This window comes from Protopterus annectens, chromosome 4.part1 (assembly GCF_019279795.1).
Source record: "Protopterus annectens isolate FY-2018-M chromosome 4.part1, PAN1.0, whole genome shotgun sequence".
Taxonomy (NCBI): Eukaryota; Metazoa; Chordata; order Ceratodontiformes; family Protopteridae; genus Protopterus; species Protopterus annectens.
Window position 1 is genome coordinate 460,667,468 of NC_056734.1, and position 27,921 is coordinate 460,695,388.

The 27,921-nt window shown below is 35.7% G+C and overlaps 1 protein-coding gene across 1 annotated transcript in view; it reads right to left on the reverse strand.

Moving 5' to 3' along the window:
* The window catches only part of LOC122800919 (probable cation-transporting ATPase 13A4), an 846,809-nt gene extending 819,170 nt beyond the window's left edge, over window positions 1-27,639 (reverse strand). Inside the window, exon 1 of the mRNA XM_044070278.1 lies at window positions 27,512-27,639. Coding sequence (XP_043926213.1) covers window positions 27,512-27,580 — 69 coding nt within the window. The 5' untranslated portion in view covers window positions 27,581-27,639. The remainder of the gene's footprint in view (window positions 1-27,511) is intronic.
* Between the last annotated feature and the right edge of the window lie 282 nt (window positions 27,640-27,921).

A 27,921-nucleotide genomic window follows, 5' to 3' on the forward strand; every position in this document is an offset into this window, starting at 1 on the left:
ATTTATTTATTTATTTGTAGGGTTACCTTTCACAGCTTTGAAAGTGCTTTTAGAAGACAATATGGACATATTTGAAACAGTGGAAAACAAACATATAAACAGTACATGTAAACGAGCTCCAGATGCAAAGTAGCATCTCTGGTAGGTGGGGTCTTGCTCAGATCACACCATGAGGACATACAGGGAGATGAGCACTGCACTATTTGCAGGAGTTCAGACCAAAGCCACTGGAATAGTAAGTGGGGTGGAGAATATAACCACAGAATGAAGGCACTGGTGTAGGGGGGTGGGGCAGCATGTCAGAGAGATGTGAACAACTTCATGGAGAGTGACAAAAAAAGATGGATAATGGGAAGACAGGAAGAAGACTGTAGACACTAAACTGTCACTGGATCTGTAAATGTACTTCATGAGAGGCATGTACCCACAGACTGGGCCATCATAATGGGTGGTAGAAATTGAATCCATGGAAGCTTTCTAGATAGCATAGGACAGACAGAAAGGGGGGTAGAGGAAAGGGAAGGATAGAGTGGTGGCAATAGTTAAATATAATAAAAGGTCAGACTACCTAAGCTAATTTACTTCTTCTACATAAATAAATACAAAACAGAATAATCTCAGACTACATGTAAGCAAAAAAAGGTATTCTTTTAAAAGTTGTATACAAAAGTATATAGAAGTCAAGCTCTGATTCAATAAGGCAGATAATTTCTTGAAGTCACACAGAAAAATCAAGAGTTCCTGTTCTTTAAGGTTCCATCATAAGATGAATGTCTTATAGTATCCCTAAGTGCCCATATTTTCTTTGATGTGTAGAAGATAAAATTTAGGTCAAGGACATTCTCAGCCATGAGATGCTTTTTTGCACATTGTATATTTAAGATTGATGTATATGCAAATGGCATCTCTCAACTGTCCAAAATTTTGCATACTGTTCTGATTTTTGCCTCATATTTTTGTTCTGTTCCTAATAAAATCTCTGGTTTTCTACCTAATCACTGAATATTAAATTCACTAAACAATGACAGACATTTGGGTTTCAGACTTCATAGCTTTCAGAAAATACTTGCTAATACAAAACCTTTTATTGTATCAACTTTTTAAGTTTATAAAAATGATATTTAAAATCATTCCCTGATTTTGGTCCTTTGCACCCCCCCCCCATTATTTTTGCCTTTGTCTAGAATTCTTGTGCTAAGAGGCTCAGAGATATGTGCATTACTAATCACTTGAATAGATGCTATGTACAAAATCCTATTTCCTGGATGCTGAATTATGAAAGAGGGACAAAGTGGACTGCTGTTAATAGAAAGAACATGTGATATATCCAATAACATACTCATTTTTATTATGGAGGATTGTGGTAAGATGTCCAGTCATAACCACCTTATTACATGTTTAAGACATGGATCTTAAGAAATTCACCTTGAGAGTGAAATGAAATAAAGCTCAGCAGGTGAACCTTGACATCCATATCAAGAACATATAACGAGTTATGGTTAGAAAGATTAGATATCTCTGTAGTACCTTCAGCTTTAGTTAGACTTAAAAGTAAAAGTAAAAGAAAAAGTTATGGACATTCAGAATTGCCATTTAGCTGAAACACCTGATATCCTTAAAGGGTAATTTGTATATATCCCATGTTGCCTCTGATACAAGAGGTTTAAGGTATCACACAGTGGAAAGTCTAGCTTTGCTAGATTTTTCTTTTTGTGTTTTTTTTTACCAATTGGTTTTCCTGTGTGACCTTTTTACTCATTGTTTTAGTTTGTTAGTTGGGATATTTTGTAGGCACCCATATGTTTATGGATATCAGTTGTGTATGACAACCCTTTGTTTCCAAAAGTCAAACATTCCTCTTATGCTGTGCTGATGATGCCATAAGAAGGCAGAAACATGCATGGCTACAGCTTGAAGGTTTGGTTTATTAGCCTGAAATTGTCCATAAATAGACTTAAAAGAAAAAGTCATGGACATTTGGAATTGCTATTTAGCTGAAATACCTGATGTTCTTAAAGGGTAATTTGATACAAGAGGTTTAAGGTATCATGCAGTGGAAAGTCTAGCTTTGCTACATCTTTCTTTTTGTGTTTTTTAACCAATCGGTTTTCCTGTGTGACCTTTTAACTCATTGTTTTGGTTCTTCTATATAAACACCACACTTTCAAGTATTTTTTCAAGCATCGTTTCTCTTTCTGTTGCTACTGGCATCCTGTCTAACAAACTACCACTTTATACTTTCACCTCTATACGCCTCTTCTACTGCAGTTTACTTGGCGCACTATGAAATCAGGAGTAGCTATAACAATATATCTCCCTGGTATTTTAATGTCTCCCCATGTCTTTAAGCACAAAATACTTCACTACCACAACTCTACTCAAAAAATAAAACTCATAAAGGTCCCCTCTAAAAGAATATACCTCTCAAAAATCCCACAGTGTGGTGATGCCCATCCCAACCAAAGTCCAGAAAACTGGACATTTAATCTAAATGGCAAAGAACTACCCTTACAAAATTGTAAATTAAGTAACCCTCACTCATCTACCACCTCAGAATATACCTCTTCCCAGCTGTACTGCCCTATCATTAAACCATCACCTCTCCATACTAATAAAACCAGCACATCAAACCCCTCACCCCATCAATCTTCCACTTGTTTTCCAAAACAATTGAATATTGCCACTATCAACCTCCATAGCATTTGTAACAAAATCGCAGAACTACATGCCTGGATATCACAGTATAAGTTTGATATTCTTGCCTTCACAGAAAGCTGGCTTAAGCCTAACATTAAAGATTCTGAAATACTCCCTCAAGACTACAATACAGAGTTGATAGGCCTCACAAGAAGGCAGAAAGGGTGGCCTTAATTTATTCCAAGTTCATGCCATCTGTTTTTCTATTCACACGACATCCCAAAATTCCAAAATGCCAAAATACAGCTGTCACTGGTAAAGCTTAACAATAAACAACAGCTATGTTTTGTTACAGTCTATATTCCACGTGGAAATAATGCAAAAACTTTAAAAGAAATCCTGTCCTGGACAACTAATTATATACATTATGAAATAAATCATACTAGGAAATGTAAATTTTGATTTGCAGAACCTTCCATTAGACTTTCCCTCTGCTAGTATGTCTGTATCAAAACACACACTAGATTTAACAATATCAACAGCAAAGGTACAATTCTAGACTGGATACTGGTCTCTGACCCTAGTAAATTTACAACACATGGAACCTATCTAAACTTCTTAGCGGCTACCTTCTAGCTTATACACACAGAACTACCACCTGCCAACCTAACATTCAGCAACTTAAAACAACCCAAAACTTTCTAAATTCAATATAGATTCCTTCATCATTACCTTTGATTGGTCTGCTGTTAAAACTTTCTCAATCAAGGCAGTCAATACTTTTAATAACTTATTCTTGAATACTTTAAAACAGCCATGCCCCACTCCACAAAAAAAAAAGAATGAAAATTAATCACAGACCATGGCTCACTACCGTACAACAACATGCAAATTTACCTGAGCAAACTTGTTTTTGCTTCCACGCATTCTATAATTATCTCCATTCTAGCACAGATACTGCAGAACTGATAAAAACAATACAATGTTTGCTTCATTCATGTAGCCATACCTACTGCAAGCTTGAATGTGAGTTGTATAATCAATTGTTTTGTTGTTTTTGGACTAATTACGGCTTTGTTATGGTAGACTGCATGCAGCTTTCTTTTTCTTGCAATTATTTAAGCAGGAATGTCTTTTTTCTTTCTATTGCCTTAGTTTTTCACTCAGTTTTAATTTATATGAAATTACTTTCTCAATTGATTTGCTTATCTTGCACAGTCTTTTGTGAGTTGCAGTCATCTCCTAGACTGACCCCATGGAAAGTTATCAGTATTCTTAAGCGTTTTCAAGGCAAATAGGGACGATGGAAGTAGGTTGTTAGGTCTTTCTGCCACATCATACATGCATTAATTCATACTTATGGACAATTTAGAGTCCCCAGTACACCTAATGCATGCATTTAGAATATGTGTGTGTGTGTGTGTGTGTGGGGGGGGGGGGGGCTCTGGAGCTCACAGAAAAAAAAACACTCAAACCCAAGGAGGACATAAGGAGGCATCTCAGCCAAGAACCCTACCTTTGAACTTCTTACTAGTAGGTGGCAATGCTACCCATTGCTTTACTGTGCCACGCTCTAGGAATCAGTTATTTCACTTAATCTGTATACATCCACAGCTTTTGATAAGATCAGGTCAGTTTTTCTTTACAGTCTGCCCCTTATTTCTTATACCACATACCATTTTGTATTTTATTTTGAATCATCTCTTATTACTGAATCATGAACTTTTCCAAATTCATATTGTTTGCATCTGTTTTCATCTCGGTAACACATGCATTTATAGTCTCAGTAGGACGGTATAAAGAAAATGTTGAATAAAAGCAATTTTATTGGGGGGGGGCTAACAACAATCTAAGAACCTTTCTTTAAGTGTTGCTATTCCATCTTTCTTATCATCAAGGAAAATTAAAGAGTTAAATATATTAAGAGGTTCTTCCCCAACAAATTGGAGGAATGTAGCACACTGAAGCTTTCAGCTAAACCACTGTCAATGAGATATAAACTGAATTTCTTAATCAAGTGCTTTTAGTTGTCTACCAAATGTCCATGTAATTAAACATTATTAGTACTAATCTATGTTTCTACCTATAATTATATTGCTGTAGTTACAAATGCATATGCTCTACAAAGCAAACAAACTGCTTAATTTCCACAGATAGGTTTCCTCAGTCCTGGCAGATATTTTTTGCCACTTTTAACACCATGTCATATCAAGGAGCTTAATAAGTAATAGCCATAACATATGTCATTTAATTTCTGTGATGTTTATATTCCAGCTCAAGCGAGAACATGCTCAGTAGGTCATGTGTACATACATATATACGTAGAAATACCTGATAAAAGAAGTACCTTGCAACAGCTCTTCTCACTGATTGTATTTTTCTCACAGTCTTTACATGCTCTTTGGAATCTTTCTCTTCTCTTCTATTATATTATATTATATTATATTATATTATATTATATTATATTATATTATATTATATTATATTATATTATGCTCTGCCATCTCTGTGACTTAAATTTTCTTGCTAAAATTATTTGTGAATGACTGTTTCTTTATATCAAGACTGAAGTTAGTGACTCTAATGTGGCAGAACTGCATGCAGAATTCTATCTGTGGTCTCAATTGACTTATTTAACATGGGAAGTAGCACATCCTTTTCATTGTAGTTCACTTTGCTAGTGATGTAGATGAATGTCCTGTAATGTTGGCTACTTCTGGAGATTCAGTAATACTATGATAACAACCCCATATCTATTTCTTTGAGTTTAATCACTCCAGCCAGTGTTCTACAGTTCATTTTTTCCACTGAACACTGTATTGTATATGGTTAAAAATTGATCCTTAGGTACCACTCTTTTGTCCAGGCTGTGAGCATCCTAGGTCTTTAAGTTACTTTCTTCATTATCTGTTGTAGTCCCTACATTGTTGCTTTGTTCAACGAGACTGATTCTTACTTCTATATTCATCTTTATGTCAAAAGCAAATATATTGAAGTGCACATGACCTGAAATTAATATCTATGTGAATTCCATTAGCCACAGCCTTCTCCTGGAACAGAACTTCCTGAACTGGCCCCTGCACATTGTTCATTTGAGATACTTATCTACTCATTTTCTTCTTGACCTCTACCATATTCGGGTTTCTCAGGAGTCGTCTTTATGAGATGGTGGCAACAAATATATGACTGCTCAGAAACTATTTGCCAGCACCCAGTTTGTTGACATGTCCTTCATCAAATGTTAGCTGTTGAAAAATGGAAAACCAAAGAGAAAACATATTTTTCTTCAGGGGAAGAAGTCCCCCACATTACCCATGGTGGTGAATCTGCTCATGAATCTCTGTACTTGGGTATTTTAAATCCTAGGACAGGGCATATTTGGAAAAGTAACATCCCTGATTACAGCAATTTCATATGAAAAACACTATAGTTTATTATTTTCTGTATCACTGGACTGTATATTCCTAAATCAGGCATCATGTGGTAGCAGAAGTATGAAGTCAGAAGCCTTGATGAAGCAGGAAAAACAGTAAAAAAAAGCCCCAAACCGAGAAAAAGATAGCCTGGTCCGTCATGGAAGGTCATAAATGATTATAGTGATTCATGAGGAAAGAAAAGAATAATTTTTTTTTTACTGTTTCTCTGTTTGCCTCTTGTGTAATTTAATTCACTGTTTCTATCCTTTGCCTAACATTCTCACAGCCCCCCCCCCCCCTTATTTTCATTTCTGGCATTTCTTCGCTTTGTCCTCCTCCCAGTGAACAGTATCAGTTTCTAATTCCCTTTGCTTTTAATACCATCTCAAATCCCTTTTTCATAGTTAATAATAATAATAATAATAATAATGCAATAATTATTATTTAAAAAGAAATATGCAGCTAAAAAGAAAGAAAGGCATGCTTCTCAGATGTGGTGGCATTGAGCTAAAGGAAAATGTATAACATTTAGAAAAAATACAAGGAGGAGAGAAGAAAACGTAGAAGAATGAAGACAGACAATACAAAATAACAGAAGGCAGGCAATACAAAATAAGACTGAAAACAGCAAAGACTCAAAAGATAGTTTACTCAGTCAAGAAAGCAAATGAATGGTTATTGACATTCATGAGTAAGAAAAAGAAAATAAGCATTTGGAATGTGATAATTAAAAAAAAAAAAAACAACGGGTGGCAAACAGAAGAGAATTCTGAAAAGTAGGGCTGCATGTTTAGGTTTCTCAACAGTCTTTGGTATAAGATGGATGTAAACAAATACTTGGCTTCTCAAAGACTGATTTGCCAGAACCCAGTTTGTAGACATCTATATCATTAACAGTCAGATGTCAGAAAATGCAAAACACTCGAGAAGCCATATTTTTATTCAGGGAAAAAGTTTCTCACATGACCCATGCTGTGAACCCTGCTCCTGAATATCTACCATTGACTATTTTAACTAGGTTAGAGAGTGGGAAAGTGACATCCCTGACTACAGCATCTTTATACAAAAGTCACTATTTCATACATGAGAGAACCCATTTTTTTATTTTTATTTTTATTTTTATTTGCTGCACTTAAATCCAGCATCATCTGGTATTAACAGTATGAAGTCTGATGCTGGATGAAGCAGGAAAAACAATCAAAAAGCTATATATCAATGTGAGAAAAAGATAGCCTGTTCAGTCACAAAATGACATAAATGATTAAAATGATTCATAATGAAGGAAAAGAAAAGAAATGGATTGAATAAACAGATTATTTCTTGTTCACTGTTGGCCTCTTATGCAATTTAATGCCTTAGTCTTTGCCAAACTCTATCACAGTTCGTCTCCATATTGTGCAGTTTTTGGTATTTCTTCTATTTCTCCCTAATATTTGTATACCCCTCAGAATGAACCTTACCAGTTTCTACTTTTTTTACTTATCTGTACCATCTTCAGTCCCTTTTCATAGTTCCCAAAATAGACATAATAATAATAATAATAATAATAATAATAATAATAATAATAATAATAATAATAATAATAATAATGAAACAAAGAAATGTACAAATAAAAAGAAATACATGGTTCTTGGATGATGTGCCATTATGATCCTGGAAAATGTATATTATTTGGAAAAAATGCAAGCAGAAGAGAAAAAAAGACTGACAATAATTAATAAAAGTGAAAGCAGCAGGAAAAACAAAATAGACCCAAACTGAGCAAAAGATAGCCTAATCAGTCACAAAAATATATAAATGGTTATGTGGCATTCATGAGAAAGGAATGGAAAATCATCACTATTTTTCATTAGTCTTTTCAGAAGAAGAGAAAGGGGGATTTAGCATATCCTTTCAGTAGAAGTGATCAAGAAAATTACACTGATCAAATGCTTTCATACAGAAAATTGTCAAACAGAAAGTCCAGTATGGGTCCTACCATCAAATTATGTCATAAAATGTTGTCAGGAGAAAACTGGAATGTTATCTTGCCTACTAAATGTTGTGCCCATCGTAGGTCCACTGTCCTGCCAGTAACCCTTCTCTTACTCCAGGTAACCCAAGCTTTTTCATATGTTTCAGATACTTTAGCCATTACTGCCAATACTGTCATCTAATTCTACGCATTGAGTATCATCTCAGTAATAACATATTTTTAGTATTGAGACTGAATTGAGTTTCCTTAATATGGTATTCATGTTCTCATCTACTGTCCCTATCCTCCCTATCCTACATAATCCTATCAATCATTCTGTTTAATGCTCTACAGTCCACGGTCATGTCCTAAACTTCTCTTTTCTCCTGTTATGAAGATATAAAGTTCCATATGTATCTCTTCACAGGACATACATTTCACCATTCTAATCATCCTGGTTGCCTTTCTTTGCACCCCATCCAACAGTGTGACATCTTCTTCCCTATAAGGCCTTCAAACTTGTACATACTAATCTAGATGAGTTTTGATAAAGGCCTGAAAGTGGTGCATCCTGAGCTCTGCATTGCTGGATACGTACTACAACATTTCCTTTATTGCTTGATTGCTTGCATTTGGTTACTGGGAAGGTCTGACTGTGTCATTCAAGACCCCTTTTCAGAAGAGGCCTGATGAGAAAAGCTACAAAACTGAGATAAAAGCATACAAAGAAGTAACAGTAAACCTTTTGTGAGTAGAAAGAATATCTGAAGTGTAGTGATTGCAGACTAAATATCCAGGTGTGACACTTAGCAGTTATTAAAGAAAGAAAAGTCAAAAAAGGGGAATGGCCCTGAAGAAAGAAGTAGTTAGGGTAAGCCAGATATAGAAGAATGGGAACTAGAGTACAAGAATAGAAAGAGTTCAAGAGTTAAATATTGACCGAGATCCAAAATATTAAGATGTGTAAAAATTTGGTGGACTGAGTGTAAAAGTGGGTGATGTGTGATTGCATTGTTAACCTGCAAAATCAAGGTTACAGAAAAAAAGAGGTTAAGGCTTTACATCAACAGTTAGGAAAAGAACAAAATTATAGAGTTACTGATGACAGAACAAACTCTGTCATTTGAGAAAATGAATTGCATGTGGGGGGAGGGCAACCAACCAGGAGATTATCTTTGCCGCCACACTTTTAGAGTCAATCCAAGAGTAGTTGCTTTCTTTGATTTCAACCAAAGTCTACACTCCAGAGTATTTCTGGTCTCCTGACAAACTAATGCACCCATGAGATGCTATTCCCCAAGTTCCATAGTGTCACTTGCATAGAGACTGGTCATTACCCTGTCTTTTAATTTCTTCAAATCTTTTGGGTTTCTAATACCATGATGGAAATGGACCACATTCCTATATCAAAGTATGATTGAATTATGTGTAATTAGTATTGTTTCAGTCTGTGATATTAGCAAAAGTGCTCTTCACAGCATCCACAATGTGTCCAGAAATGACTCCTCCTGCAATTCATATGGAGTTACATGTATCAGTAGCATGTCTAAATGTTGTTGTTGTTTGTCTTTCTGCTTTTCCCGGTTAGGGGTCGCCACAGCGGATCTCCGGTCCGCTAATGATTGGCAGTAGATTTTCATGAATGCCGAGGTGCCAGCTCGACGTCTAACCTTCAACGAAGGCATGCCCTTACGCATGTCTTTCGAATGCCACCCAATCGCGGGGAGGAAATGCAGACTCCATACAGAAGGCACTCCCCGCACTCCAGCCGAGAATTGAACGGGAGAACCTCTTGCTGCAAGGCAACAATGCTACCACTGCACCACCGTGGCAGTAAATTCTTTTTTTATGAGAGCCACTGATCCTACTACTATTAGAACTATGTGGGTATCATTCGTCCATATAGTCCTCATTTCTGCCTGCAAATCCTGATATGTTTTGACTTTGTGTCTGTCTGTACATAAGAGACTGTAGTCACTGGGTGTACCAATTTCAATGATCAATGCTACTTTTGTCTTCCTATCATGTACTTGTATAGCTGGTTTTCTCACATCTATTTTTTAAACTGTTAGTTATGGGTGATTCCATGTGATATAAACTTCATCATTCTCTATAATGCTTTGTGGCTCGTGTTTCCAATGCTTCTAAGATACTTCAGTCTTGTAATGTTTACACAATCTCCAGTGTGACTGTCTTGCCACATTATTATACCATTCAATATAGAGGCCCTCTGCCATTAGTGTAGCACCCCCAGCAACAAGATGTGTGACTGTTTCCAGTTCTGTTTTACAGAACCTGGATTTGTATGTTTCTTCCACATGTTCAATGGACTTTGTAAACCAATGTGCATGTAGCCCACTATCCTTGGCCTGCTAATACTAACTTTTCATCTTTTGGTTTAACTTTGACTCTCCTTAACCATTCCTGCATCAAATCCTGGGTGACATGAGGTTCTTCTAGGAGTTTTCTGTACTTGCAACCATATTTATGCATGTTCTACATTTCTTGCCTTCTTATCTAATCCTTTTCCTTCTATCCTTTCTTTTTCTTTTTTTTTTTGGCACATTCAGTTGCTGCCTGATTGTTGTCTATTTGTGGTTTGGTTTCTATTCCTGCTTGCCACCAACATGTTTCGGCTAAACAAAGTGGAGAAGTTATCTTAGTTTTGTTCTCATCATGTTTTAAAACTTTCATTATCTTCAGATCTAGTCACAGATATGTATGCAGCCCTATGATCTAGTCACAGATATGTATGCAGCCCTATGATCTAGTCACAGATATGTATGCAGCCCTATGATCTAGTCACAGATATGTATGCAGCCCTATGATCTAGTCACAGATATGTATGCAGCCCTATGATCTAGTCACAGATAGGTATGCAGTCCTATGATCTAGTCACAGATATGTATGCAGCCCTATGATCTAGTCACAGATATGTATGCAGTCATATGATCTAATCACAGATATGTATGCAGCCCTATGATCTAGTCACAGATATGCATGCAGCCCTATGATCTAGTCACAGATATGCATGCAGCCCTATGATCTAGTCACAGATATGTATGCAGTCCTATGATCTAGTCACAGATATGTATGCAGCCCTATGATCTAGTCACAGATATGTATGCAGCCCTATGATCTAGTCACAGATATGTATGCAGTCCTATGATCTAGTCACAGATATGTATGCAGCCCTATGATCTAGTCACAGATATGTATGCAGTCCTATGATCTAGTCACAGATATGTATGCAGCCCTATGATCTAGTCACAGATATGTATGCAGCCCTATGATCTAGTCACAGATATGTATGCAGCCCTATGATCTAGTCACAGATATGTATGCAGCCCTATGATCTAGTCACAGATATGTATGCAGTCCTATGATTGCAGATCTATACATGTAATCACTTCCGAGAACAAGGAATATATCATTTTGGAATGCACTGATTTATATTTATCATTTGATAAGCGTGAAGCATTTTCTTCTTTTTCTGTCCAACTGATCCAGTCCCTTTTGGGCCCATCAATCATCCCAAAACTGTAAGTTAGAACAGGAAGAGTTAATTGGTTTATAGCCTGGACTTTGTTCCTAGATGTCAGGGCTGTTTTCAGAATTAATTTTAGTCTTCTAAAATATTCTTTACTGAGTTTTGTTTGCATTTGTTCATGTTTTATTGTCAATTCTAAAGTCCCTGTCACTATACTCTGTATTGTATAAACTTCTTAAGGATGAATTATGTCTGGCTTACAGAGCAATCTCAGACCCAAACCTAATGAACCTGCTGCATAAATCAAATGGGAGTAGAGCTACCCCTTCCATGGATGCAAATCTGGCCTGAGACTTAAATAAGACATGCTGGAGGGACAGATTTGTCTCCCAGCAACAAACATGTCATTAAAATAGGCTACCAATTCACGTGAAATACATCACCTCTATGATACTCTTCAAAAGGAACCTGGATGAGTAGATTGGAGATTGTAAATTCTTAATGGTGATAGTGCCCACAACCCTCTTCGACATGTGCAGTCACTACTAAATGTAATCCTGGATACTGACTAGCATGTTTATGGTATTACATTGGGATGCAATGGCTAGGCTTGAAATGACCTCCTGGTCAATAGCCTAGTAAACTCCTATGATCCTTTGATCCTATAACATGACAAGCTTGAGTACAAGTATTACTGGAATATTTGTATCTGAGCTGTCATTTCATTAAATTTTGTAACTCGGATATTGTGGTGTAAGCTTGGGTGTGGCAAGAAGACACAAGGGACTATCATTCATTGTGATCCGCCATCCACTATATTTATTGCACATATAATGATTGATCCAGTACAGCTGTTTTCCTGCTTCTGCCATGGCAGTAAATTATCCAAATTTATTCTTAAGATGTAAGTAGAAAGCATCCCAAAACATGTAACATCTGCCTTATTAACCTGTAGGATTCCGAGTTAGTCAATCCAAAGTCATTGGATGGTATTATGATCCTGTGCAGAATCTGTACTGCACATGCAAGTAAGCAGAGTTAATATAAAATGAGTGTACCATTTCCGGAGAGAAATAGGGAGGGTGAGATAGAGGAGGCGAAGGAAAGAAGAGCTACAGAGATAAATATGTTATTAAAATAAGTAGCAGCATATGCAGAAGCAACATTCTGTAGCTGCTACCTGCCATTTTCTGGCATGAAAAAATAGTAACCCAGCTACCCGATATCTGCTTCTGTGCAGTTGTATGTCATTTATATTTGTAGAAAATGTCATTTTTTTTAAGCTGAACAGGTAGTTTCATGTAATCATCTTACAACTAAGATACAAATAACAACCAAAATAATATTCTATGTGTCATGATATAAATGCCTTTCAGAGTTTTCTGAGTGAGCAACCGTTACATTTTTCCCAACAGTGTTTTCTTTAAGAAAATCCAAAAGGAATTTCTGTTTCTACAGTAACTAGTAATAGGATTACAGCAGTTCACATAAGAGAAAAATAATTACCTATTGACTATTTTAACAACAGCTGCAACATATTAACCTTCTGTGTGGCATTTTGTCTGGCAGTAGCGTAGTTCTTCCGCTTGTTGGGCAAGGTAACATTCTGCAACAGCATGTTGGGTCCTATAGCAGTAACATTCTAAGTGATGTCACATATGACAAAATAAGCACAAGAAAAAGCCTATAGCATGGAAGAACATGCTTTCATCAGTGACCTTTATATGAAAGAAAACAGAGGCCTTAGTTAAAAAAAAATAAATTGTACTGTCAGCACCTGTGTTGAGAGCAAAATAGACATTAGCATTAACTGCAAACATCAAGATAAGTATTTGCACTTGCTTTTCTGGGCAAATGTATAAATAAAGACCAGGTGATTGCATAATTTGGTGTTGTGGTTTATCCATGAGCAATTGCTGAAAGTGAAATTTAACTGCAATATATAAATGACTCATTATTATTTATTCTACAATCATAGGAACTTTTCTAATGAAAAATGTATTTGTTGCAAAATGCATTATATATACTGTAGATCCATCCACCGACAACTTCTTTTCCCCATGTTTGCACATGGGGCTGGGGTGTCACTGCAACATAAGAGCTGGAAATGCATTGAAGAGATGTTAAGGGGTAGAAACAAAAGACTAAGAAGCTAAGTCCCTCTGAAAGCATCTTTGTATAGGAGTAAATGAAAGGCTATGAGCCTGCCAACATATTTACATAAAGCAGATACAGCTGTATTTATAAATGTATTTACCTTATTTTTTTTAAAAAGTGCATCATATACATTATATTGGACCAATTAATCGATGATGACTTGTTAGAAACTGTTTGCTATTATCTGTTTTTTTAATTTGGTTCTCAGATTTTTCTCCATGAAGCTTACACTGAGAATTATTTCCAAACCAAATTTGACTGTCCATTTTCAAAATCACATATAATAATTTATTCTGGCATTGTTCTGTGATGAATGCTTTTCTCAGATAGTACAAAAACAATGAGTGAGAAAGTCACTGAAAAACCAATCAGTAAAAACAAAATGAAAATTCCAGCAAAGCCCTAGATGAAAAAGATAGATCTAAAAGATACAGTCTAAACAAGTATGGGCCTAGGACAGAGCCCTGTGGGACACCCTGACTTTAGCCAAGAATTTCATTGATTCAATTGCTGTATGATACTTGCCATGTCCTATTTGTAAGCTGTGCAGCTATTCCTCTTATCAAGACACATCAATACCTAGTTGTTTTAATTTACTGATCAATGTTTTGTACATGACCCTGTCAAATGCTGAAGTTAAATCTATATAAATTATATCATACCACAATGTTTCATTCATAGCTGTCATTATATTGTTATAGAACATCATGCTACAGGAGGTAATAGCTCTATTTTCAACATATGCAAGCAGATGGGTCTATATTACATCATCAAATGCTTAAAAAAGCAAACAATGATTAATCGACCCTATGTAAATGAAAGCTTACAATGTCAAAACCTCATTACAGTGATATTTTTCCAAGGGAAAAAAATTGCTGTTCAAAAAAAAAAAAAACAAACTTTAAAACATTACATAAAGTGGGGGGCTGTGCCCCCCACACCCCCCTACTTAAATATACCAACTCTGAGATCGCACTACAGTGCCAAAAATGGCAAAGTAAAGGAAGCGGTCAAGCGTATTCTTTCCCAGGGAAAGAATTTGCTTAAAAGCCACTTTGCTATTTTGCCTTTTCCTTCTTTTACATTCGATCAAGACGCATTTGACAGAATGCGTCTTCGATCACGTAATAGGAACCCCAATCAGATCCCATCCTTTCAAATTCAGACAGGAACTAATCCAATAGTACAGGCTACAATATTTTTCTGCAACATGAAAGTCTGTATGACTTTGGGTTTGTCTTACTTCCCTTTCCCTTAAAGACAGGTTTAATAAGTGCATGTCTCCAATCTTTAGGAATCTTCCCATATTTATACAACCTAGTAGATAATAGATATAATGGTCCTATAAGTTCTTGCTGGAGTGTTCTCAGGTCATTTTTACTAATTATCTCTCCTCCCTGTGCTTTGTTTAGATCCAGTTTGCATAGTTCTTTTTCAATATAATCTAATTTGATTTCAGTATCTGAGGTTACCTGGATGTCACTAGGAAAACTTACCACCCCCTTTGTACAGCCAAACTGTTTTCTATAAGACTTTGTAAATACATTTATAACTTGTTGTATCTGAGAATAAATTTTAGAATCTCCACACAGTTTATCAATTTATATCACTTTACTCCTTCCACGTCTGCTGTATCGATAAAATGTTTTCTTATTATGCTCAATATCTTTATATACATTTTTTCAAAATTTTTCTTGATATGTTTCCCACTATGCTTAATTTGTTTGTCCAGCTTGGTTATTTCAGTTTTCAAAGTTGCAGTTCGACCTGTTTTCCATTTCTTATATTTTTTTGTCTCGCCCTTTAATTAAGTATCTTGTTCTTATGGAAATATATCCTCCTAATGTTCTGTGCCTAGATCTTGATGTTAAACATGTTTTTATTTTTTATTTTTTTTGCATTCAAACATTTTTTCTTTCAAAACTTTCCACATTCCTTCTGCAGGTTTTCCACTGAACGTATCACTCCAATTAGTTTTACATAGTGACTGTTTTGCTTACGTATAACCTAAAATTAATCTTCTGTGTATTGGTTTAGATTTCAGTTTGGCAGAATTATCTAGCTACAAATTAACCTTTATAACCTCATGATCACTGCACATCAATGATGGTAAAACTCGACATGAAGTAACCATAATTTCTTTAAGAACACAAACAATGTCGAGTATGTTCCATTCCATGGAAGTTTTTTTTACAATCTGAAGCAATTGTTCCAGAGCATACGCTGTAAATAATTTCTTTACTAATGTTGTTGAATCAACATTATTCAAGTGTCTCTGGAAATATGTTCAAGGGTTGCTGTTATTGTCACAGTTATCATTGGACATGTAATAGCCACAGTTCTCATAACAATCTTTAATCCCTATCGTAACACCTCCACCTGATTTTTTTTATTAGAATGTCTGTAATATACCCTGACAGAACTGGTTTCTAGTCATTGTTCTTTAACCCTGTTTTACAAACAATAACAACAAAAATCTTGTGAGAATGTAGCAAGTTTTCCCCAAAAAACTTTATTGTTAATACTCATGGTATTAACAACCATCAGATATACATCAAATGTTGCTATCTGTGAACTGTTAAATTTTTGACCTGGCAAAAATCCTGCCTTGTGTTTGTCAAATATTACAAAATATCTGCTGCAAAAATTCTCCCTGACTTTGACAAGTGTACGTCATCTTGTCTGAACACATGTGCCCAAAATTAGGCTCAGATGCACTGACTTTTCCATTTTTTAAAATGGGACATATTTTTACATGTAGGTATTTACCCAAAAAATCTTTTCATTCATAGTATCCTAACTCTCCTTTCTATGTGTGATTTATGAAAAATACATCCTTACACCACTACAAGCTACACTATCTAAGAGAGCTGTAAGTTCCCTACTAATTGTCAGAGTGTCCTTGTGGATGAGATAATTTGTACTGACATGAATAAAAAAAGATCCGTACTTCCTTATATTAAGGCCTTCTAAGGCTTGTGTCACAAGCTCCATTTTTGCTCCTGGTAAGTATAACACTGTTTGATGTTCATTATCTTCTCTGCACATGTAAGTATCACTTCCTATAATAAGTGACTCTCCAATTACAAGAATATCTTTGCTGACCAGCTCTGAAGAATCTTCAACTTTTAATTCATTAATATCTGCTCTATCAATTGTTATAAAAGAATGCTCCTCATCACCGTTAGACTTATTAGTCCCAATGTTTTCATTGTATATTGCATTTGCTAGCATACAGTTCTCATTCAGCTGGCTTTGTACATCCACAGCTTGACCCATGCCGTCAATGTCCATCTTTTTCCTTTTTCCTTACAGTAATGTTCTCAGTCCTTTCGCATTCAGTTTTGATTTCTTCCTTTTCACCTGTCCCTTGCCTCTTTTTTCTACCTTACCTTTTGGAACAATGATGCCTTTTTCTGTACATTGAAGGTTTTCTGATAGAAAAATGTTAACATTCCCAGTAATCTGTGTGTTACATAACAAAGCAGTGTTCTTTTTAGTATGTATTCTCGTCGATTTACAGACATTTATCAGTTTCTTTTTATTCCTTGTTATTTGTTGTGAACGTCTTCTTTTCTTTCTTTCTTTCTTTCTTTCTTTCTTTCTTTCTTTCTTTCTTTCTTTCTTTCTTTCTTTCTTTCCTTCCTTCTACATGCTTTGAATCCTCAGATTGCTGAATACTTGTATCTAGAATTCCAAAGCTGTCAGTGGCATTGTCTTGTTTCATAGGGTTGAGTAATTTTTACAGACAACAGACACTTCCTTTCTTACACGTGTACTCTTTGCCTAACATTATTTATCTCATCAGTCCAGTCATTAATATATGTAACAATTCTCCAAGCCATGCCAATTGCACAAGTGCAATCATCAGCAGTAAGTCTAGGTTTACTATTAATAATGGTAAGAAGATCATCCAAGTTTTGACTTGAGAAATATAGATCACCAGTGTTATCAGCTGTTACCTTTAAATATACATTGCATTAAGGAATCCATATTCAGCTGCAAATTAATGACAAATTATTAAAGAAATGAATAATAAAAATTAATTACCACAGAATTCTAAGAGAATTTAAAGTTTTATGAGAAAAAAGAAATCACCTAACAATATACAACTAAATTGTAAATTAAGTCCAGTGAAGTTGTTGCTCTGACCGTACAAGTTCTGAAAGTCACACTAAAGCTGGAATTCCTTTACATCAAGTGCAAAGGCATGCAATAACTGCTGTTCACTATCACACCTCTTTTTAACAGTAAAGATCAATAAAACACAAACCAAGACAGGATTGTTTAGATAAGCTCTGGATAAAGTTGAGATTTACTGAGCCTCTAGTGAACAGAGTAGTAATAATTACTCAGATATGTTTGAATACAGAACAAGTCAAATGCCCATATCTTCAACAAGAACCTCTGAAATTCTGTAAGGATGGAACTATACCCTTATTGGGTATTGCTTTGGCTTCTGAGATGGTGTATATATAAGTTCAAGAGATGTGCAGGTGAATCCCTCAGAAAATGTGTATCTAGTGGGTTAATAGATTGTATAGAGTGACTTTACATAACCTACACTCTGATATTATGGTTTTTGATACTCTAAGGTTCCATGGTTGTCTGTTCCATTGTGCCGCTAAGATCTGTGCATAGTAGAATAATGTTGCAATGTGTGCAGGAGTGTTTAGCCTTCCTTTATTTTGTTACTATAACTGATTTTGTTGCATTTTGATTAATGTGATCTTGATGATTTTGCAAAGGTAGTGTTTGGTAATTTCATATTTTTTCATTGTTTGATAGTTTGTTTATTATTATGAATCCAACCTGAAATTGTCTTTAAGCTAATTTTACATAGACTGATTTGTTACCACAGCACTCACTGCATGCATGTTCTTGGCAGTACGTCAGGTACAACCTCTTTATACAAAAAGTGCTGCCATATTTCATGTTTGGGTATTTGGAAAGGAAATACTTTTGAAAGGACTCCTAGCAGTGTTTAAAATGATGGTGTGAATGGGTCCTAGCAGTACTGGAAAAATGTTGTAAAGGAGTTGTAGCAATGTTTACACACCTGTGTGGTTTGAGATTAATTTGATTTTTAGACATACCATATTGAATCTTTGGCATAAATACAAGGTCTTCAGCTGATGTTGTATTGGGATTTGTGTTGCAAACATTGCAAATAAAACAGGTGTATCTCTTAGAACAGTTATAATAATAATAATAAATAATTATCATGTTTAACATTACAACTGTTATGCTTTGTACTATTTATGCAGAACTGTGATAGTTAAGTAATTGTGCACTGTGGTATTCAAAAGAGCTATGGGTTACAGGGCTGAACACAAGTAGTATATTTTTCAATAACAAAATCAGAAAGTACTTGTATGGAACTGTATACTATGTGCATTTAGTAATCTATGATCTGTTTTCATTCATGTTTCTGTATAAGATTTTAAAACAAAACAGGTTTACTTAGTAGTAGTCAGTTTAAGGACTTATCTTTGTATGTTTGCTTGCAAATGACAGTATGTGGAAATCTCAGCATGTCTTCCACCTACTTTCACCTCCAGTAACTAAGTTATGGGATGACTGGGTGAAGGGTGGAATAACTGCACTGAATGCACACACTAGGAAAATATGGATGAATTGTAGAGTTATAGGTTACATTTTTTTTGAACCGGTTTGATTTCAGGCAAATAGTTGTATAGATGGTTTGGCACTGTAATACACCGGGGCAAGTAATTTGCAATGAGTGCAAATCTTTTGAAATCTGGCCGCGAGTGCAAGCCTGCTTCATAGATAAGCCTTACACCTGAATAAGTCACTGAGACTGAGAGCAAGTATTTTGGAGTCTGGCCCATTATGTGTTTCATGCTGAATGCATCTGCACTGCATTGTATCGTCTTTGCATTTATGAAATTCTTCTCTTTGTTAAATTCTACTGTATTTTTCATCATTAGTCCCTCATCATTACCTCTTTAAACAGGAGAATATCTGTCATTACCTTCTTGTACCATTTCTCTGAATAAACTATCTTGTCAGCACCATTATCTCTAGCAAGGAAAACATATTTTTTCACATCAAGTTCTTTGAAATACATGTCATCCTCAGCTGTAAGTTTGGAAGCCTTGATTGCTTGATTCATTAATATATTATCATTCAAAGCAGGTGGACAGTGACTAATATATGCTTGAAAAAAGTGCTGATCATTGAACCCACTCTTTACATCAGATAAAACATTTCTAAGTAGAAGTTTTGGCTGAAGAAAGTAGAAAATAAATTATCTTGTTCATCTTGTTAAAAAAACTGCTCTGAAGATTCAAGACCCTCTGCAAATGGGGGAAAATCTTAACAATGAAATGAGTGTAAAATGTCAAACCATTGAAACCATTGGGGTTGGTTGTGGGTATATAAATAGAGGCCTAAATACAAAGCTGGAGAATCAAACATGGCATTTATTGAGTCAGGCAAATTATGTAAAGATGGTGTTAGTTAAAATATGGTGATGGTTGAAAAGTACTTCATAAAAATGGAGTATCCTGTTTGTGTTGCATTTGAAAAGCAAAGACCAGTTGCCCAGTATTGTACGTTATTAAAAAAAGTAATGGGATATATCTGCAGTGTTACAGTTACTGTTTAAAAGGGTCATACGTCCATAAAACATTGCATGAAAACAAAAGTAATAGTCAGGAGAAGGCAAAGAAAAATTATATGCATACTGCAACCATCCGGACATGTGCATGTGAGCTAGATATACCAAAACATTATAAATATGCACAGATGAAAAGATATTATTTCTTAGGAATTGACCAAGAGGTAAGATATAGCTGTATCAGATAGTACCATTACACATACATATACACAAACACACACTTAAACCAATGTATCTATCTATGGATAGATAGACAGATAGATAGATAGATAGATAGACAGATAGATAGATAGATAGATAGATAGATAGATAGATAGATAGATAGATAGATAGATAGATGGATGTATAAGGGTCTACATCAGAAGACTGAAAAAAAATATAGAATCTGAAAATACTGAAAACATTTTTAATACAGGGGCAAGCCCCCCTGCACCCCTCATGTGGGGAGATGTGCCTCCTGCACCCCCTGCTAATTATATATACCAATTTCAAAACTGCAAAACACCTTCCCTGCATTTGGTCTATATGCAAGTTTGCTGACATCTGTTTAATCAACTGTATTAGGTCAACATATGCAGATGGCTGACAGGTGTGCAAAATTGACAGTCCCTAGGTAGGGGAATATTCTCTTTCTCCAGAGATTTTGTTGTTAGTATATATAATTAGGAGTGGTGGTGCTGCGGTAGCATTGTCGCCTCACAGTTAGACGTTGCCCATTCGATTCTCAGTTATAGCGTCTTCTGTGTGGCGACATACGTGAATGGGCGTTCCTTCATTGAAGATTGTGCGTTAGGCCTGGCAAGCCAGCACATAAAAATCTACTGCCAATCATTAGCGGACCGGAGTTCTGCTGTGGCGACCCCCACCGGGAAAAGCTGAAAGATACAACAACATATATAATTAGGAGTCTAGGACTGTTGAGCGAAAGCTCATTTCACCGAAACCAAAATGGGTGAGCACACTTTCATAAAAGTGAGCTAAAAAAATAAATATGACAGAATGGCTGTTGCTGAGATCCCGGTACAGTAGGGATAAGGGAATATTCCCTTTTCCCCACTGTACTGCGATCTCAGAGTGAGAATATAAAAGTAGGGGGGTGGGGGTGCATAAATGTGTTTACTGTTTTTTTTTTTTCAAATGTTGTTTGTTTTTTTGTTTTTTTAAGACTTTCACGGAAGTGTGCTCAACTGTATCAGTTTCGTTGAAATGTGTCATCGGTAATTAGTCCTAGATCCATAATTAAAGGGAGAGGTGTGTGTGTGTGTGTGTGTGTGTGTGTGTGTGTGTGTGTGTGTGTGTGTGTGTGTGTGTGTGTGTGTGTGTCTGGTGGGGTGCAGGATGACTTGCTCCTCTGCAAAAAAAAAATGTTATTTTTTTTTGTTTGGAAATTGCATGGTAAAGTGTTGATGTTTGGTTTGTTAACATTTTGGAGGTCGACTTATGTGTTCCTTGACAAAAGTGAACAGACTCATATATACATATATAAATAATATATATATATATATATATATATATATATATATATATATATATATACATATGCACACACACACACACACACACACACACACACACACACACACACACACACACATTTTATATATATATATATATATATATATATATATATATATATATATATATATATATATATATATACACACATACACATATGACCTTTATACACATATAGATATATGCATAAATGTACTACGTAAAATAAAAAAAATGCTGGCATTAAAATAATTGATACAGAATGACTGAAAATATAAATGCATAAAAACATATAAAAAAATATGTTTTGGGGGGCAACCCCCCTGTACCCCATGCCCCCTGCTACTTATATATACAAACTCTGAGACTGCACAACAGGTGGAAGAGGGCAGATTTCCACTGTCATAATGCTGGCATTCTGCAATCATATCCAATCACCTGCTCCAGCATTACAAATGTTCACTATTCCAAATGTTCTACCAAAGGGCTAGTGACCATATATCCATGTATGTGTGTTATATAGTTAGTTATATAATAATAGTTTATATCGAGGGAGTCATGCAGTTCAGTGAACTGCATTCCATCAAAGCCACATTATTCAGAAAAGTTATAGCAATGTGGTTTAGATATAGATTGGACAATAGTGTGGGGTAAGAAAGTTTGCATTTTTTCCTCAGTGTTGGGTACTTTTATATTGGGCTCAATTCCAAAAGACTTGCTGTCAGTGTAAGGGACCACTTACACCAAGAAAGGGCTTTTTGCAATCTGGTCTTTGGTGTACGCCTGTTTATAGATAGATCTTATACTGAAGTAAATTGCTTACAATGACAACCCTTCTAGAATGTGTCCCATTAAATTTACAGACACAGTGTGTGTGTGGATAGCTCATCACATGGGTGGTGCAGAGTAGTTTTCCTTCCTGAAAAAACATGGGTTGTGTGAGAATCACACATGACAGCACTTTTAGGGATTGTACAACTCTGGGTTTAGAATATGTTATAGTGCACACCAATAGTTACCCAGTGATAATCATAGGTAGTCTGAGAAATATCAGGAGCACAACAGGTAGTGCACTTGTATTTGGTGTTGGAAGACCAGTGTGCTGTAGGTTCTATTCCCACTTCAAGTGATTGGATTGTGACACTGCGTTGTAGCATTAAGGAGGTGTTCCACTTCTGAGTTGCCCTTTGGATGAGATGTAAAACTGTGGTAGCTTGAATGGATGTACAAGATCCCGCGGCACTCACTGAAAAGAGTAACGGAAGTTCCCAGATATCCTGGATAAATTTTCTATAAAACTATAAATACTAAACTTGGGTCTTCCCTAAAAAAGAGGCCACTAGCCTAGTGGGACTAACCTTGTTGACAAAGGATAAATAAGATAAAATATCAGGCTACACCAAAATGCAGGCAAAGCCTGCAGTAGTATAAATAAAAACTCCAGTTCTGAACATCCGGTTATGTGTAGTTTAGTCAGACAAATAGCGCACTCTGTTGTAATGGCAATGGTTATGTTACATATACACAATATGTACAAACACTCTAGCATCTTTATTAAAATTATCATTATTGGAGTTAGTATTTATATGTGTAATATTATGTATATTTATAAATATATTTTATCCTGGAATTATTCTACAGAGGTCTGGAAAATCTAACAGTATCATCAGTTAATTTTTGGAAAGTTCCTGTAGTTTGGAAATTTCCATTGTTTTCAGAGATTTAACCTGTCTAGTCTGTCCCAGTCTATGGGGTACCAGGCCTTCTTTGAACATATTGTCAATAGTATGTTATGTATTTCAAGCCATTCTGTAACTTTTCACATTATGCTACTGAGTCGGGAACCCAAAGCTACTGAGCTCCTTCATGCAGTTTCTTCATAATGGCCTATCCATATGTGCCCTTTTAGGACCCAACCTTTGTTTCTGGTCCCATTCTGCCAAAATGGTTGCAATTAAAGGTATAATGTTTATGCTGGCAATGAAGCCTAGCACTTATCTCTCACTAAGACAGATATTTTCTGTGCATAACAACCCTGCTGTGCTGTATAAAACACTGATATCTTGGGCCATTTTCAGGTACAGACTAGGATGAGAGTCAAAACAATGGTGTTTAAAGCACCTACAGGAGAATTATGGAAATAACATGCATTTCTGACAAAAACATCTGCATTGTACTATAATTACTTACATGATAAATAATGACATTGTGCTTGTATGGTGAGAAGAAGGGAGAGAGATAGGGCTTATACTTAAAGGAATTGTTGGGACATAGTGAACTGGTTTGGTGTATTAGTACTGTGGAAAAAAGAAAGCAGGCCGTAGAAGTAGTGCTTAGGGTTGCTTTCACCCAGCAGTGAAATGGGTTAGTGTGTTAGTTTAGATTGTATGTACACTATGTACAGTATATACATACTAAAAAACAGTTTCTAGGGTGATAGGTTAAGAAAGATTCAAATGAATTATGGGAACTAACTGAAGAAGAAAGAATGGATGATAGTTCTTCACATTTCTTTTTATTATTTATTTATTTTCCAGGAAAATCTGACTTGGAATGAAGCCAATTTTCAGCTGAGGCCCGAGGAGAAACACTCCAGATGCATGTCTTTGTAACGTGGGAGGAAACTGGAGCACCTGGAGGAAACCCACACAAATGCAGGGAGGACATGCAGACTCCGCACAGAAGGCACCCCAGCTGATAATTGAACTTTAGAACCTCTGTTTTAACACTGGCTTAGCATCTTCCCTGACAACAGAAAGAAAAGTACAGGAGAGAAGAATGAAGTGCAAACCCGAATGGTTTGGAAATGCAAGCTACATGACTAGAGTGATGGAAGCTGAGGTATGATATAGACCATTGCAAAGTGATGCATTGAGCCAGAACATTCCTGATGAGATGGAGCGGAGTGATTGATAGGAATAAAATACGCTTGTACTAAAGTATCACTGGTGACACTGTGACTGGGCCAAGACGATGACAGCAACAAACAAAATGCTGGGGGTATATCATCAGAAGACTCCAGAAACAAAAAGGCAATGACTGCAGCCTACAGGACCAGGTGAGATTATGGCCTTTATATCTCTGACACTTCTGGGCCCATACAAGGAGAGTGAGACCAGGCTGTTAGAAGAATTCCAGAGGACAACTGCCAGAAGGGCTTAAGCTATTTAAGATCAAAAGTCAGCTGCATAAAAATATCTCTGTTCATCCCATTTGCTCAAAGCTTACAAATATAATGACACAGGCTGAAAAAGGATTTCTGCAGGTGATAAGCCCCCTTGCACTTCACACATGTGAATAATGTCCCGTCACATCTCCCAAGCTTATATATACTATTTCCGCAAATGCACAACATCAAAAAAGTGAGATTCTCCCAAAACAAGACATGGTGGCCATGTGAAGTTACTCATTTCATTCTAACATGAATACACAAATGAGTTTTAAGAGACTGGACTCTTGAGAAGGCACAGGACAGCAACTAGAAAGGTACATGGGATTAACAAAAACGACCCATGACTAGAGAAACTTGAGCTCTTTACCCTACTGGCAAGAAAACTCAAGAGGGGACATGTTTATGATGCATGAAGTTATGCCACAAAGACACTGTCTTAACAAGAACAGACAGAACATGCACAGGAATCAGATTGCAAGGGGCCAAATACACTTTCAATATATGAAAATACTTCTTTAAGAAGGCTATGAACCAGCTGAATGTAATAGCGGAATGGCCAGCAGAAAGGAATGCTGAAGGCATTCAAGAAAGCACTGAACACCTGGAGAAATGGTGAAGCAGAAAATGAGGATTGCATGCTAAATACACCCCTAATGAGCAGATGTAATATAGTGCATCTAAACGTAGGAGAACAAGCTGGTCAGGATGTTAACAAATGATGTGATTCATTTTATGTTTCCAGTAACATTCTGTTTACTTATTTGGGCAAGCAAGGAAAGGAAAAAGTAGATTTCTAAATGTTTAGCTGCTTATTAACTGTATTCTTTCAAAAAGTGGTTTTGACATATTTTTACACTCTACCTTTTGCTTTGTGCTGCAGCCCTAATGCAGACCATTAATGTTAACATTAAAAGGACTACTGTATGAACCATGGATGAAGTTTTTAGGCAATGCAGTTCATGGACAGCAAGAGCAGGCCAATTGCTTTTATTATTTGTCTGCCATTTTTCTTTCAGTGATTGTGGTCAGTTTTATTTATATGCCACTACTTTCTGCAAACCAGTTATAAAGCTGGAATTTTGAATGCCATTATATAAATATCCAAATATTTATGATATATATATATATATATATATATATATATATATATATATATATATATATATATATATATATATATATATTTGTAAAAAGGTATTTATTTGAACTGTGAACAATTAAAACAGTACATTCTCCAAAAAGCCAAAACAGACCCAGTAAAAAATGTAAAGGTAATAAAAGAAAAAGAGAACGATCCATGATAGATAAACCAGCAGAGATAAACTGGAGCTGAAACTAAACATAACTAGAACTTGTAAGACACTGCAACCGACTTAGCATGTTTATGATGAATTTTGAAGTTTTATTTATTTATCAAGTTTTACTCCATATCATTTCCCCTTAGTTTAGAGAGAAATGGCTTCCTCCAACAGCAGCCATCTTTTAAGGTAAGTCTAAATACAAAAAGGATGCTTTTACTTGTTCACAGTTATGACTTAAAATCACAGATCGACAAGTAACCTTACCAAGCTTTTGTTTGCACAATGCATGACAACAAACATTTTCACAGTTGCAGAAACAATCTCTTTACTCCCAACACAAAAACATATTTCAAAGTAGAGAGCTGGCATTTTTAACTTACTTGAATCCCCAAATTCTTTTAGTAAGACCTGGCTACCCTAAGATCTGACTTCATTTCTTTCAAAGAAATAAACCAGCATAGTAACAGTTACTCTTTTGTATTTTATTCAAATTCTAGCAAATATAATTACGCATTAATACTACGTCTTACCTGTCTCATCTGTCATACCTGAAAAGACATCTCCTACCTTCTTCAATAAACAATGAGGTGTGAATTGTGCTCATAGATGTTTTCAGTTCATTAAAGGTTTTTAATGTCATTACATTATTTCTTCTACTAACTACATTTAGTTCTCAAGAATGAATTAACTACTCCTAACATATTCCCTAATAAAATTTATGACTAAAAGTATGTATAGTTTGCATAACCTGGCCTGTATTTAGCAGCTCAGGTCAGATATAAAACAACTTTTGTCAATCCACAGAACTAGGAATTTTCAAAGACTGAGAAGTTAATTGGCTTAATATATTACTCTGACAGGGTTATGTATGAATCAACAAGTTTCTGGCTTTCAAACTAGAGATGCATTCACCATAGTACATGCATTCTAGGCTGCTGCTTATAAAAGCACAGCTAGCAACATTTAAAAATATTGAGTAAATTATGTAGTAAGCCTTGGTGTTGCAGCTTAAAATAAATACACTGTACAAGTCCACAACACGTTACAGACAATTGGATGCATGTGTTAATCCCACGAGTTCTATTTCTGTTTTCCCGTGTTCTGTAACTTTCTTGGAATTCATGCTGTCTTTTACATATCTGTGTACATATTATTATTTACTCAGGTATTACATTTGTTAACACATATAACCAGTAAAATAAACCCCATTTACAAATGAAAAGATAATTTAATAAAAATAACCTTACCATCTCATTGTCATCCCCAGGGTTTAGCAGGATAGGCTGATTCAAATTACTTTCCCTTACTAGGGACATCCTCTCCCATATGGTACAACTTTCCAAGGAAACACAGAAGCTGCAGCAGGTAAAATAGCAATCACTGCTCGAAAAAGTTTGCAATGTGCTAATCAACTCTTGATGCCCTTCCCCCGCACAGTTTACTCCCACTTCATTAACATAACAAAAACCAGTTTTTCCACCAAAGTGTCATACTAGTTTGCATATGCTTAAATTTTAGCCTAAATGAAGGTTATATATCCCATTACATTTATGCTTAATGTGAACAAAGGATTTCTTTCAGCTGACTTGATAGTGTAGCTGCCTCAGTTTATCAGATGTTAAGTTTATCCACCTGTCAGCCTGATTTTAGGTAGTAC